At 41.9% G+C, this 14,338-nt stretch overlaps 1 protein-coding gene across 1 annotated transcript; it reads left to right on the plus strand.

The window, feature by feature from the left end:
• The first annotated feature begins 10,654 nt into the window (after positions 1-10,654).
• HTR1E (5-hydroxytryptamine receptor 1E) lies at positions 10,655-13,693 on the plus strand. The gene is made up of 2 exons (XM_042893918.1): positions 10,655-10,676; positions 12,340-13,693. Exon 2 carries the CDS (start codon positions 12,520-12,522, stop codon positions 13,612-13,614), a length of 1,095 nt encoding a protein of 364 aa, XP_042749852.1. The 5' UTR covers positions 10,655-10,676; positions 12,340-12,519; the 3' UTR covers positions 13,615-13,693.
• The last annotated feature ends 645 nt before the right edge of the window (positions 13,694-14,338 follow it).

The raw sequence follows: 14,338 nt of genomic DNA on the forward strand, positions 1-14,338 counted from the left end.
CTTTCAGGAATCTCAAAGATCAGCTTCAAGAATGACAGTACTCAAGCCATTAGCAAGCTCATCCAAAAGTAGCCATCCATCAGAGGTGTCTCCACATCCTGGCTGCGGAGGAGCGTGAGGAGCAGCACCACCTTCCTGCTTGCAGCTGCTGCAGGAGACATGAAACTCATGCCAATAACCATCTGAATTCCCTCCTTGTCCTGCTGTGGACAAGGGTGTGTCTGCCCAGCAATGGGTGAAGCTGGCAGTGACTCCACCAGCCCAAGGACACGGACAGCATTGAGGCGGCAGTCCATGGGAGATCATCCTCTCCACAAGTGGTGCTAGATGAGAAACAGATCAGTCTACTTGGTAATATGGAATACCTCTCACAATGTCTTTGAGAGGAAGAGCTGATGGTGGACTGTCCACAAAACAACACCATTTTGGATTGGGTATTTTTTTAAAAAGGGCAACAAGTAGTGCCAGTGTGACACAAGAGGACGAGGAGTAAAGCCTCTAGCTCCTTCTCCACTGCTCATCACCTTCTGCAGTTCTCATCTCCATGAGACAGCCTGCAGGTACACGGCTGTGTTTGAATGGGACAAAGCATGGTGGGAAAAAGGCAATTCCATTCACCTCATTGAAGGCTGGGATAGACTCCAGAATGAATTCCTCCTGGTAACTCCTACTCGGATGTATATTCTACCAAGACCCATGGAAAGGACCAGAAGCACAGGATTTTCTGCCCCTTTATGGTGTAGAAACCAGCAATAAATTATTTTGATTACAAGGCCTCATATATTAATAGAACATATTAAACTGTCTTTTGTATTTCAGTGTATACAATTTGCTACAGCAACCTACAGCCATCTGAGGTACTTCAGCTTCACTTTCACAACTCATGGGGCACTGAGAGATGCTCCCCAAGCTGAGGAGTCCATGTGTCACCAGCACCTTGGTAACAGAGTGGTGTGATGCTTCAGAGCATTCCACAACTCCTTCAGCACATATTGATCATCTGAAGCCACAGTGGGGAGAGGCAGGAGGTATCCCTGAGGCTGACTGTCCCAAAGACAAAGAGCAAGTGACCACCTTTGGGGCAAGAACCTGGGGAGTGGTTGAGCTGCACAGCATGTTGGAGCACAGGTCCAGACACATCCTCCTGTCCCATTTTGTAGTTTGGGAGTGATTCACTACCCTGGCAATACACTCTGCTGCCCATGCCCCAAGAAGGGGCTTAGTGCCAAAGCAGGGGTCCCCAAGTCCCCCCCAGAATGGTGAGATGTGACTTCTTGCCACGTTTTCTCTTGCTTCCAGTTAGCAGCCTGCAATTAGAAGAGGTGTGGTACCGGTGCTGCTGTCATCAATTTACCTTGATTTGCAGGTATTTCTGGTTTTCAGGTATTTCTAAAAAACTTTACAATGTAGATTAGGATTTCCTTTTTAAATTAGTATGGGGTGGGATGATGCATGTATTTTCTTCTCATTTTCTTATCACAGTCTTGTAAGTTTGGCCTCCAGAGTTCATCTAATTCAACTGCCTTTAACAAGCATCAAATACAGGTTATCTACCTGCAAGCATGTTGTGCAGTGTGAGGGATCACATGGAATTATGATGATCCTCAAGTATCATTCCTGGGAAAGTGAGCAGCTGAGACACCACCAAGAATGCTAAAAACAAATTAAAGGAGAATGGGGGATAGCCACCACATAGCATCACATTGTGCTCCACACCCCTATCAGAAGCATGTTGTCTCACTTGCAGATTTGATTATTGGCTCCTAGATCACAGCAGGGTCTTGTTTCCTTCTGATGCTTTTAGGCTTGGCATGGAAAGTGAAAACTGAGAACGACATATTACAGAATTTAAGCTGGATTTTTTCTAAATACACATAAGAAATTTGGGGTTGAGAGGGGAAGGAACGAGGACTTCAATCCACTTTCTAGAGTCTGATCTTGAGTCAGTTGTCAGTGATTTTTGGACCACTTTGGGGGATATTGTGTTTTAGTAGTGAGTTCCTGTAGCTACTGTGCCCTGCAAATGCAATTACATTTTCTCATTTGTAGTGGTAGTCACGATAATGCACTCTTGTGCATTACCTGCATTATCTGGCAGTCACTGAATGATACTAAATGAAACCAATGTCTCTGAAGATACCTGAAAGTTTCATTAATCCTCTTGTATAGAGGAATGATGTTTTGTGTTCCATAACTGTAGACATGTTTGCTTGTGTGTCATCGGCCTTTGACAGCAAAGATGTCAAAAGTGATAGCACAGAGTTTTCCTTACAAGTCAAAGCTTCATAGAGCTTTTGCTTGTAATGTCACAACACAGCAATACCCACAAGAGGTGTTTTCTGGTTGCATTTCACAAATGCAGACCACATCTACACAAAGAGAAATGGATACATGAAGTTTGTGGTTAAAAAAAGAAAAAAGAAACAAAAGGAAAAGAAATGCAGTGTTAAAATTATGCTACAATGTTACTCCCTTTGGATGTTTCCATTATTAATCTTTCACTGTGTACATCAGTACTGGGATTTGAGGTCAGAACTAATGGTTCTGGCATACTGACACAGAGCAGGTGTGTAGGCTGAAGACCCATTTTTGCTTTTTACTCTTTCTGATTCCTTAGCACTTCTGTGCTGTGCTGTCCAAGGCAATGGTACTGTTAAGGGGCAAGAGTCAACATCTGATGATGAAGGTTGTTACTGTGGGCCAGGTCTCATTTCCTGTTGCTCAGCACTCACCCTCTGAAGCTACTTTCATTTCCCTCATGAGCTGAGAATTCCCATGTATCAGCTCACATGCAACTTGTTTCAAGTCTGAGCAAGAGGACTGTCAGCTCCTGCTGCTTTGCTGGTAGGGGAGAAGCTTTGTTTCTCCCACCCGGTGCAGGCACTTGCACAGCTCAGAAATAATGGAAGGCAGTAAGGATAAATTGCTGTCTAGAGAAGCTGCCTTGTCTTTGACTCCTGAAGGAGATTAGGGGGCATGCTCAGACTAGAGGTTTAAGACAGATCTTGCTAAAGGTTGGCAGGAGGTAATGGTAGGAAGTATTCTATATGCCCATTATAAAGCCCGGCAGTGACCTTAATGCTGGGACCAAAATTGTTCACTGCATGCTTGATGCTATAGCTGTCACTGGCCAGACCTCCTGAGTGCGGATAATCATGAGCTAGAGCAGTGGAAGCACAAAACCTGGCCTTTGGTTTAGCTTTTCCAGGAGCTCTTTGTGTAACTGCAGAAGGCACTTCACCTCTCTGCAGCTTAGCTTGTCAATCTTTAAAATGAAATTCTGGTTCTGTTCTGCACCCAGTCACAACCCTCAGAGCAGTCATACACCTCAGTGATACTGTGAGTGTTGAGGAACGCTCCTGCTCCTTGCTAGGCATCAGATGTTTCTCTTCGTATATATCTTCATAAACAATTTCTTCATATATAATTCATATATAATCTTCATATATGATTTGGTGGTGGTTTGGACGTCTAGGACATGATACTAGACAGCCAAATCCCGTAAGACTCCCTTGGTACCCTGGCCTGATGATATAGAGGCCCGGACAGGCAGACTGCTCATTCCTTACCAGTTGCCAGAAACCAGTCCCAGACCAAGCAAGACTGAACTCAACACAGTTGTGGTGCTTGTGACTGGAAGGCAAAAATCCAACCCTCACTAAGTTTTTGAGGAATATTGTTTATACATTTTCATGGTAATTGCATGTGTACAGTTCTACCCAAGCATGTATATGTAGCTTCCTGAAGTAGGTATTTGGTAATGTGAATGAGACATACGCTTGTCATCCTCTACCTCCTTATCACCTCCTTCATTTTCTGAGGCAGAGTAAATCAAGGCTTTGCTTGTGGTGATAATTAAAGCACTCTGGTTTATTCCAGAATTTAATATTGTTCTTAATGAGAAAAACAGATTTGAAATGCACACAGTAGGTAAGAAATGCATCCTGCCTTTAAAATCAGTCTTCTGTCACTGAGACAGGCACAAGGGGGGGAGCAGTAGAGGGGATCCTAGTTGATTTTTTTCGGGGGGGGGGAAGGGTGTTGATTGTGTCTGACCCTTCCCTTGATAGAACAATATTAAGACTTCGTATTCATTATGCCTATTAGCTGCTGCAGCAGAACCCAACCAAGGAAGGACAAGCACTACCTGAGGTAGAAATTCTGTTTAACAGAGAGGGCATGATGTGTTAGTAGTCATAGGATGTTTTGAGTGTACCCACAGTCGTTTGTACTCAGTATAAGCGATCTACCAAACAGGGGAAATGAAAGTATGGGGTATAAAGTACATACCTGAAAAATGTTTGACTTCCCAGGGCACTTCCCTGAGAATTAGAGATGAATATGGTCCTTCCTCTCTGTTTTTCTCCCTCTCCAGCAAACACACAAACATCTGCTGTTATAATATACATTACTTGCAGAGGAGTTTGGCTCTTCACATTTTATTACACCTGTTAAAAGACAGCTCAATCTTTACAGTGTATGAACTCTCATAATTAGTCTGTATTTATGTTGTATTTGTGGGTTAATTATATTGTACTTATGGGTTTTGATGGCTAATTACCACTAATTCATATAATGACTTGTCTGAAATGCTTGATGCTCAGACAGTTTCATAATGCTATGTTTTACTTATCTTGTATTTACATGGTAATTGCTCCAGACATGTAGTTGTAGTGCCAGCTACTTGAGCTTAGAAAAGTTTCCAAAAGCAAAGATATGGCTGAATTGTCCCAGGCAGTAGACAAAATAGAGCATGCTAGTTTGGTTGTAGGTATAGTAATTGTGTCAGAGAAAAAGTATTACTTTGTGTGAAAGCTTCATCTTTCCAGTTATGCCAGGACCCTGAAGAACTTAGCTGCAGTATCACAACTGTCACTGTACTATAGGGGTAACCAAAAAATCATCCACGTGTGCTGTTAGCTCAGTGAGTGTCTAGCATTGGTCTGTCAGTTCCCATTGCTTCCACCACCAATAGCAAAGTTCAGAAACAAAAGCATTAAGTTCTGCTGCTTCTGTATAACTCCATTCTGTAAACGTGCAGCCTTTGCCACAGTGCTCCAGTGTAGGAAACCCAACCTCTGCTGCACTGTGCTTGGCAAATATGATGAAAACCTGCATTCTCACAAGGTTTCAGGACCATCTCCAGTAATTGTGAGAACTTCCACTGCAGCAATGCCATATTAAGCAGGAGCCCACCCTTGACCTGTTGGGTGTTGCGCACCACATGGGGCACCAGTAATCCATTTCTCCCACATTTGCAGTGAGGATGCTGGCTGGTTTGAAACCCCACACTTGCAGCCCAGCCCCACTGGCAGTCCCATGCCTCTAGCCCAATGCTTTCACCATCACGAGATGTTTTTCTACAGTTGCCTTCTGCTGTGACAAAACTACTTGTTCAGTCACACCCAGTTTTCCTTCCAAAGGAAGTCTGAAGCCATTGTGTGAGTCATCTCTCTTAATTCATCAGCCAGAAATTGGGCATATATTCACTAAGGCTTCATCTCAAATCTTTTGCTCGCAATAGAAACTTCTATTGATTTCAGAGGGTCTCAGATCAAGCTTCAATGTTCTTTATACACTAAATTTTAGTCTGCCTAATATCTTCATTTGGGCCATTATGAATTGCAGAACAGCTATATACAGAATCAAGTTGTGGAGATCAAATAAACCCTATCGACATCAGCCTCCTGACAGAGTAGCAGCAAGAAACAAATGATGACTTGAAAAACAATGCATGTACAGTGACATTTAGCTCGAATAAACTGATTGTCTCCATACAAATACAAATAGCACCATGTCCCCAGAGCTGAATAGATATATCCATCAGCAAATATTTCTGTGTCTTTGACATGTCTCTAAGTAGCAAAATGAGAAATTGAGATGGAAAATCCATTCACAGGTGAGAATTCAGTTTTGATTTTCCTTCCTTTTTTTTTTTTTTTCTGTTCACTTCTAAGATTTCAACAAGCTTTCTTTTCTAGCCAGCAGTTGAAATGTAAAGTAACAAAACTGTGACAAACCATGGAGTAATAGCCTCTAGCCAGAAGTCTCCCAAACCCACCACTCACATTGTGCTACACTGAAGGATCTAAGCCTGCAGTCATTCCTCAGATAGAAAATTTACAGCATCCAAGGAACTTAGAACCCTCATGGTTGTTTTCAGAAAGCATTTATGCATCCAGCAGCCATGTCTGATCTTTGCATGAGAGCTAGGGTTTGTGTGGACCAGGGTTTATTTTCAGTGGGAGTTCAGTGATTTTGACATCTTTAATAATGGGGTTGTACCTCTGTGAGAGTAAGCTCTTCATTGTTGGCAGCAAGTGGGCCTGTTATGGATGTCTCTGCTGGAGCAGATGTTGAGCCAGGTAGACCCAGAGGGCCCTGCCAGACTCAGCCTTCATGTGATTCTGTGTTTCTATGAATGAGGGCCCAGACTCAGATCCTTCAGGAAGGATAGATAAGACTGAGAGAAGGTGGCTGGGCAACAACTGTTCACCACAGCCAACAACTGTGCAAGTCTTAAGGAGGTATTTACATTCTCATTAAGAAAGACTAGAAAACGAAGCAGAATTTCAGACAGGTGCCAAGAGATAAGCTGAGTTCGTCAGTGCATTATGCTGCTGCTGTATTTCCAGCACTGAAGCAGCATTTGGCCATTAGAAGCTGCAAGAAGATTCTATCCTGTTGTCCTTACAACAGCCTGTGTGCTGTATGTGAAGTGTTAAGCTTGCAAACGGCATCAGAAGCTTCAGCTCAAAGACAGTAAAAATAAGGATTGCCATCTGGGGAGAACATCCAGCTATAGTTCCTCCAGTAACTTTTCCTGGCTGTATTGGATGTAGTCCTCTTATGCCTCGGGGAGGTTCTCAAGCTGTTCTGGTGTGGTTCTTTAATAGTTTGTAAATTAAGCACATTTATTTTCAATGAGGGATGTTTTAAAAATACTTTTGCCTCAAATAATTTTTTCCTAGCAAAAATGGCTTTATTTTACACTGCATTACTTCTGTTTGAACAGAAGAGGAATGGAAGGACAGTGACAGCTATGTGGTTCTGCTTCTAGTTGCAAAACAAACAAAATGTTGCTTTAGTTCAAAAGATACCAACCTTTAAAATAGCCATTTAAAAACTTACAATTACTGATAGTTCTTCCATTCTCTACACAAATGGCTAAGTCAGGAATTAAGAGAAAAAAAGAGTAAATCATTGATCAAAAGAAGCTTTGGTTACCAGGTTTTCTTTTTGTAAGCCCATTTAAAAGGGAAAAAAAATATATATCTTACTTAGATTAAACTTAGATTACTTAAATTACTTAGATTAGTGACCAAGGAGACACTGGAATATTTTGTCTCTGGATCTATGTTTTGATCAAGAGGGCCCCCTTCAAGTCGTCCAGCACCTTGATGTTTTAGGTTCTATTTCCTTAAAGCACCAAGAAACAATGTAGTCTTTTCCCAGTAAGTAAAGGGGAACTCTTCCAGTGGACTTCCAGTTTCATGACAGCATGGCCCCTACAGTTAGAATTTCTGGTTGTGGTTTTTGAAGCCGAATGTGCCTGTGTTCCTTTTGGCTTTGGGAAAATAAATGTGTCTTGATAAGGATGGGGCTGCATCTTAGCTGCTGCTTCTCTGAGGAGAGCTGTAGATGCTGGGAATGGCATGCTTCTCTTCCTTCCTCTCTAAGAATTACACTTAGCTGACAGTGTCTCACACAGCACCTCATTATCCAAGCTGTCCTCCCACCTGTATTGTATCTGATTGTGGGTCTTAGTCATGCAGTCAATGAATAAGCAGTCTGAATGGAAGCTTGAGCTGTAGGAGGAAGGGTTGTGGAGGGCCCCATGCATCCGCTAGTGCTCAGCATGGAAGTTCTTTCCTTCTGTGTATGTATGTGCTTCTGAGTCATTCAGTAAAACCATTCAGGGATCAATGCCATGGTCAATGCTATAAAACAAAGCATGTTACAACATTTAAGCAGCATTAATAGTTTGGTTAAACAGCACAGGAGAGGGAATGTTGAAAACCCAGCTTCTTTTAAAGCATGCACAAAGGGAGGTGAAATAGCAAATTCAGAGAAAAAGGCTGCTTTAGTGATGAAAAACATTTAGAATTGTAAAGTTGAGTAAGACAGCCTGGTTTTATCAAAAAATGATAAATTAATTAGAGAACAACTTGTCTATGTGAGAACTAAGCATGAAGATTGCAGGAGTCAGCAACCTTTCCAGATTAGATTTTTTCTTTCCCAGACAAAGGTTAAGTGTGCAGGTTACATGTCTCCTGGCTGTCGCTATCTACTAAAATAGGAAATCTGTGGGGCTCGAGTCCCTTTTTGCACTGGGGCAAGGTCTGTTTATAAGCACAGCTCTGAAGGCTGCTGCTGTGGGCTGGTGTGCCTCTGCTAATGTGCCCCATGCACCAGGGAAGGGCTGGCCAGGTATTTTTCATCAGGTTAGCTCACATGACAAGGCTGTTTCTCTCCATTTACACTGACTTTTACTTCCTCAGTGCTGCTTATCATGCCGAACAGCAGCTCCAAACATCCATAACTCATCTCTGAAGAAAGCAGAGACATAAGGAGGTCTTTCTGCCACAGATTAATGTGAAAGGCAGCACTTGTGTGTTTTGGCAACAGTTGTATGAGAGATTATTACAAATTCATGATTTAACAAAGACATATTGATTTATTGCTGCCAATGGGACAGAGAAGTATCATAATTGCACAATGCCTTAATTGCTTAAAGGAAATGCAAAAATGTGGCTATAATGGAATTAACCCTCCTGCACACGTGTGTTCACATGCACACATGCCATGACAGTTGCCCTTGTTCTCTCCAAGGGATGCTATTCCATTTCTTAAGAAACAGTGAGAGATTCAGTGGCCAAGGAGTTGGTGTCAGCCCACCTGCCAGTCTGTGGAAAATGCAGAGTATTCTGTCCCAAGACTGAATGTTCTTTTGCTGAGAAGGTAGAGGAGCAGGCATGGACATTGCCATCTCACAGCTTACACCTACCCAACTGTTTTTAGGGAACAATTAATCCTCTTCTCCTCTTCTCCCTCTCAGAGAGCACTCAGTGCCATTACTGACAATCAGCTAATATGCAGTGTGATTGATTCCCTTTTGGGGGAACTCAAATGAGTTTCTCCCACCACACCAGTAACATCAGTCTTGGTGTGAGATGACTGACAGCCTGAAGGAATACAAGTGCAAGCCATAGGCAGGCAGTCCTTTTAGTGAGAGCACTTCAAATAAGATAACCACATTATTAATGTCTCTTCCAAGAACTGACTTGTAAAACCACAATCGATTGCTACAGTGTTAGTAACACTATAAATATAGCAACCAGATGGTCCCTTACCCTAGTCAAGGGCCGCCAGGTACCATGAAGGACGGGTAGCAAACAAAGAATTAAAATACAAAATCTACAATATGCGTGACCACAATAACACTCACATTTTTAAAGGTTAATAATAAGAGGCATTTAAGTCCTGTCCTATATAAATAACCAAGGTCAACCACTGATGTCTTCTAGCAAAGCCACTCCCCATTTTAAAACTCTACCTATTTTCTGGGCCAGGATATATCACAAAAAGCAGAGACGAAAGCTGGATGTCCCACCTGGGAGCATGCACTGAATCCTGGATGCCTTCTCTTTGCTTGTCGTGTGTGAACCCAGGAGCTCAGCACTGCTGGTCTGTTCCAAGGACAGGATTTAAGATATTGTGGAAGCCTTCAGCCTGACATCTCCAGACTTTTCAGCATTTCAGTATACTTCCTTAATAATATTTGTCTAACACAGCTTTTATTTGTGCTATTTATATTGTCTGAATTTCTAAGGGTTCATTTCCTATAAAGAGCACGGGAATTAATACTCTTCAGTGCTGGTCTTTGGCATGAAGGATGTGCCAGTCCAGGCTGTGGTCCCTACAGGCAAGTCTTCTGCAGGGAGGATGCTTTGTTTACTTTTTCCCTGTCTTTAATTATTGCAGTTGTTTTCCAAGGAAAAAAAAAATCATCCCTGCTGAGCAGTGAGCAGACCTTAAAAAACAAACTTTTCCTTTGTCCTTATGGAAACCCCAGCATCAGATCTGATCAAGTATGATGGATTTCGCTTAAAGACAAAAGTTCATCAAGGAAGAAAATAATCTGTTTTTCAGATTATCCTTGTCTTGCAGAGAGGGGGCAAAGCTCGGAAAGGATTTCCCAAAAGTTATTCCTGCATGAAAGGCTCTTCGCTTCCTTCTGGGCTAAGTACGTGTGTAGGCATTGCTCAGCAGAGAACATATGTGGCCATGCACCTCTGGGAGAAACACCAGGGCCAAAAATCTTCAGAGTTCTTAGGGATGTGAGGACAAGGAGGAAAATGCTGCTTACCTCAAGAAGTAATAGGAGCTCTCTTGTGTGTGGACCAGAACAACAGGCAGCTGTGAAGGAAGGGGGGTGCCTTGGTGCACCTTTGAGTACCTTTGAGTTTGCTTGTTGGAATCTACTTCACCAGGGCACTAGCAAAGTAATTCTGCTGAGGAAAGTAGGAATTGCAATTGCATCTGTCTCATGCTTCAGAAGTGCAGAAAGGCCCTTTGCTTTATCCTCTGGTCAAAAATCAGGCATAGCCAGGGAGCAAACAAATGGAACCAAGATCTCACTTGATGCAGAAGACTTGTATGAAGAATCTGAGAAGGTTTGAGTTAAATTTTTTGTCTTTTTGAAGTCTGAATGACCAAAACAGTGTTTTCAATGCAGTAACAACCTGAAAACTGATAGATTAATTTCCACCTGGTTTCTCCAATCTGATATTTTCTCCAAGGCTAATCAGATTTTAAAGCAGTTTCTGAAGAGCAGAGTGTAGATGGAGGGGGCTTGCACTATGGGTGTATTTTACAAAGAGCAGCCTTTTTTCTAGTTTGTATTTTCAACCTCATACAGTTTTTGAGCAGGGGTCCTTGTACACAGAACTAAGCAGCTGTCTAGTTACACATTCATAATTTCTCATTCATATTCTTGATTCCTTTTAACTTGCATGTGGAAATAGTCTCTCGGAGCCTAACCCGAGTCCTGCTGGTGTCAGTGAGAGTGGATTTTATTACCCCTCAAATTTAGCCATCTAAAATCAGATATGTATTCTAAGTGCAACTGTGGAAGAGCCACTTGCAGTCAAAGTCAAGAAAGATCAGCATTTCTAGGGCATGATTCCTACTATCTGCCGGAAAGATTTGTCTGGAGAGGGGACATGTATAGCTGTGGCAGCAGCTGTCTCAATCCAAGCTTATCAAGGGAGCCTGCACAACTAGCCTACAGGAATCCTCACTTTTAGATAAGTGAAGTCAAGGGAAAGAGTCTTATGAGTTCTTTTAATGGCAAAAGATTGAGGCTTTTAGTTTCCTACAACTTTTACAAGGGGATAAATTACAAACAACAAAGCAACGTCCCAGAGGATGTCTCAAGTTGCATCCCACAGGTTGCTAACTCTGGCCTCAGTCAGTATTTGTGATGTAAGGAAAGGACTTTAGCACTTTCCCAAAATAAACTTCTGAGGAAAAATAAGCCTTTTTAAAGTTGTTGTTTGTAAATTGCATCATAGTGTGCTGCCTGACAGGCAGGGCAATCTGATAGAAATCTCAAAGAAAAGGCAGGAGCTTTTTGTCTGTCTTCTCCAAAGATACACGCAGTGGGATATATGGAATATCAAGAATAATTAGACAAAACTATATAAGCTCCTTGCAACACTAATGTGCTCTGCAATTAAGTATTTGCCATAAAACTTTAAACACTGTTTGAAAGCTGCACATTAAAGGTAACCTGAGTAATTTTCAAGTATTGTTTCCGATATATTAATAAAGACATGGATATGAGAAAGCAGAAAACTGTGAAATACTGACATGCCTATGCTGATGTAGGCTGCTCATTTTCTCCTTTCTAAAGATGATATATAGAAGTAATTGATCCCTCTCCTACAGCAATTAAAGTGAAAAGGCAGATTTCCTGTGCTGTTCATCTGCTGGAGCCTGTTTAACAAGCAGGCATAGAATTATATGCCAGTATCAATAATTCACAGAGGCTGCAGAAATGTTTTTTTGGAAGGAACCTCTGGAGGTCTAACATCCCACTTGCAGCAAGACCCCCAAATTCAAAGGAGAAATAAAGCTGCAGGAAATAAAGACAAAAATGTCCTTTAGAAATAGGAAATAAATGAATGCATAGAAAAAGAAGAAGAAAGGAGAGAAGAAAGAGGAAAAAGCAATCAGTTTTTAATAAGATGTGCTAATATTAGAAGTGTAGGACTTTTGCCAAAACCTTTTTTTTTTTTTTCTAGGTTCACTAACAGATGTGTTTTTATCTTCTAGGAAAATGATGAGCAGGAGAAAACCTGGAAGCTTTCTGCTGTGCTGTTGAATATGGAAATATAAAAACTTTTTTATCTGAAGTATCTCTGTCCCCCTTTCAAATGGACTACTTCTGAAGTTAGAACTACCTGCTACCCAAAGCAGTCACTTCTCCTTTCACTGTGCATCCTGGAGAGGAAAATGAATTTCACAAATTGTACCACTGAAGCCAGTGTGGCTGCAAAGCCAAAAACTGTAACTGAGAAGATGCTTGTCACCCTGACCTTGGCCACAATCACAACCCTGACTATGCTGCTGAACTCTGCTGTAATCGCAGCCATCTCCACAACCAAGAAGCTCCACCAGCCCGCAAATTATTTAATATGCTCGCTAGCTGTGACAGACCTTCTTGTTGCTGTCCTCGTCATGCCCTTGAGTATCACTTACATAATGATAGATAAGTGGACTTTGGGATACTTCATCTGTGAGATCTGGTTGAGCGTCGACATGACCTGTTGCACGTGTTCAATTCTTCACCTATGTGTTATTGCTCTGGACAGGTACTGGGCTATCACTGACGCCATCGAATATGCCAGGAAAAGAACAGCAAAAAGGGCTGGGTTGATGATAGTCACCGTGTGGACCATCTCCATTTTCATATCAATGCCCCCTTTGTTTTGGAGAAACCACCACAGTGTCAGCATCCCCAGTGAGTGTCGCATTCAGCACGACCACGTCATCTACACTATTTATTCCACATTTGGGGCGTTCTACATACCCTTGACTTTGATCCTGATCCTGTACTACAGAATCTACCACGCTGCAAAGAGCCTCTACCAGAAGCGGGGCTCGAGCCGACATCTCAGCAACAGGAGCACCGACAGCCAAAACTCCTTCGCCAGCTGCAAGCTCACACAGACGTTCTGCGTCTCGGACTTCTCCACCTCCGACCCCACCACAGAGTTTGATAAAATGAATGCATCCGTGAGGATCCCCCCTTTTGAGAATGACTTGGACCTGGCTGGTGACCGGCAGCAGATTTCTACCACGCGGGAGCGAAAGGCTGCTCGCATCTTGGGACTGATTTTAGGGGCTTTCATTTTGTCCTGGTTACCCTTTTTCATCAAGGAGCTTCTCGTGGGCCTCCACCTTTGCATTGTCTCTCCAGAAGTAGCAGACTTCTTGACCTGGCTGGGATATGTCAACTCCCTCATCAATCCTTTGCTGTACACAAGCTTTAATGAAGATTTCAAGCTGGCCTTCAGAAAGCTCATTAGGTGTCGAGAACATACTTAAAAGCACTGGGAGATGATGATGATGACATGACTCCTGGCCTTAAGAACGAGCAAAATAATTTGACTGTTGTCATTTCCCTTGACAAAGGGGATTTTGATGTTTGCCTCTTTGCTTAACTCTCTGCAGCCAGTAATTTGTTCTGCTGTTTTTTTTTACCTCTGGTGTTATTCACGGTAAAAATTTGAAATAAATTTATTCTACAAAGGAATGGATTTTTTTAGCAATGAAACAAACAAACAGACAAATAACAACAAGAAAATATTAGATATTCACATTTAAGGCATTTTGTGTAATCAATGATTCAAGAAGGAAAGAACAGTATTCACATTTATTTTATACTTTTTTCATTTAAGAATCGAATGTCTAAGTGACGTGCACTGTAGTAATATGAAGGCTTGTAAGCTGAATCCAGAAATTCATGTTCAAAAATTAATAAACTTCACAGTCATAAACTTCACTGTGGCATTTTGAGAAAACTGTAACCGTTTTTTAGAAGGAAAATAAGCACCATTACAGCAGAATAACCCATTCTATTCTTATCCCCACCGAAATGCACTACCGAAACAGAAGGCAAAGTTCATTTAATTCTTTCTAAAAACAGATCTCATTTTGTACTCCGAAGTAATCATTTAAGTGACCTTTTTTTTCTTTTTTTTCCCCCAGTTTCCTGATTTATGTTAAAAGAGTTGGACAGAAACTGCAGTTTTTCTGGCAACTGAGAGAA

The sequence above is a fragment of the Lagopus leucura genome, unplaced genomic scaffold (assembly GCF_019238085.1).
Source record: "Lagopus leucura isolate 7727_CA_CO unplaced genomic scaffold, USGS_WTPT01 Super-Scaffold_73, whole genome shotgun sequence".
In the NCBI taxonomy this organism is placed as follows: Eukaryota; Metazoa; Chordata; class Aves; order Galliformes; family Phasianidae; genus Lagopus; species Lagopus leucura.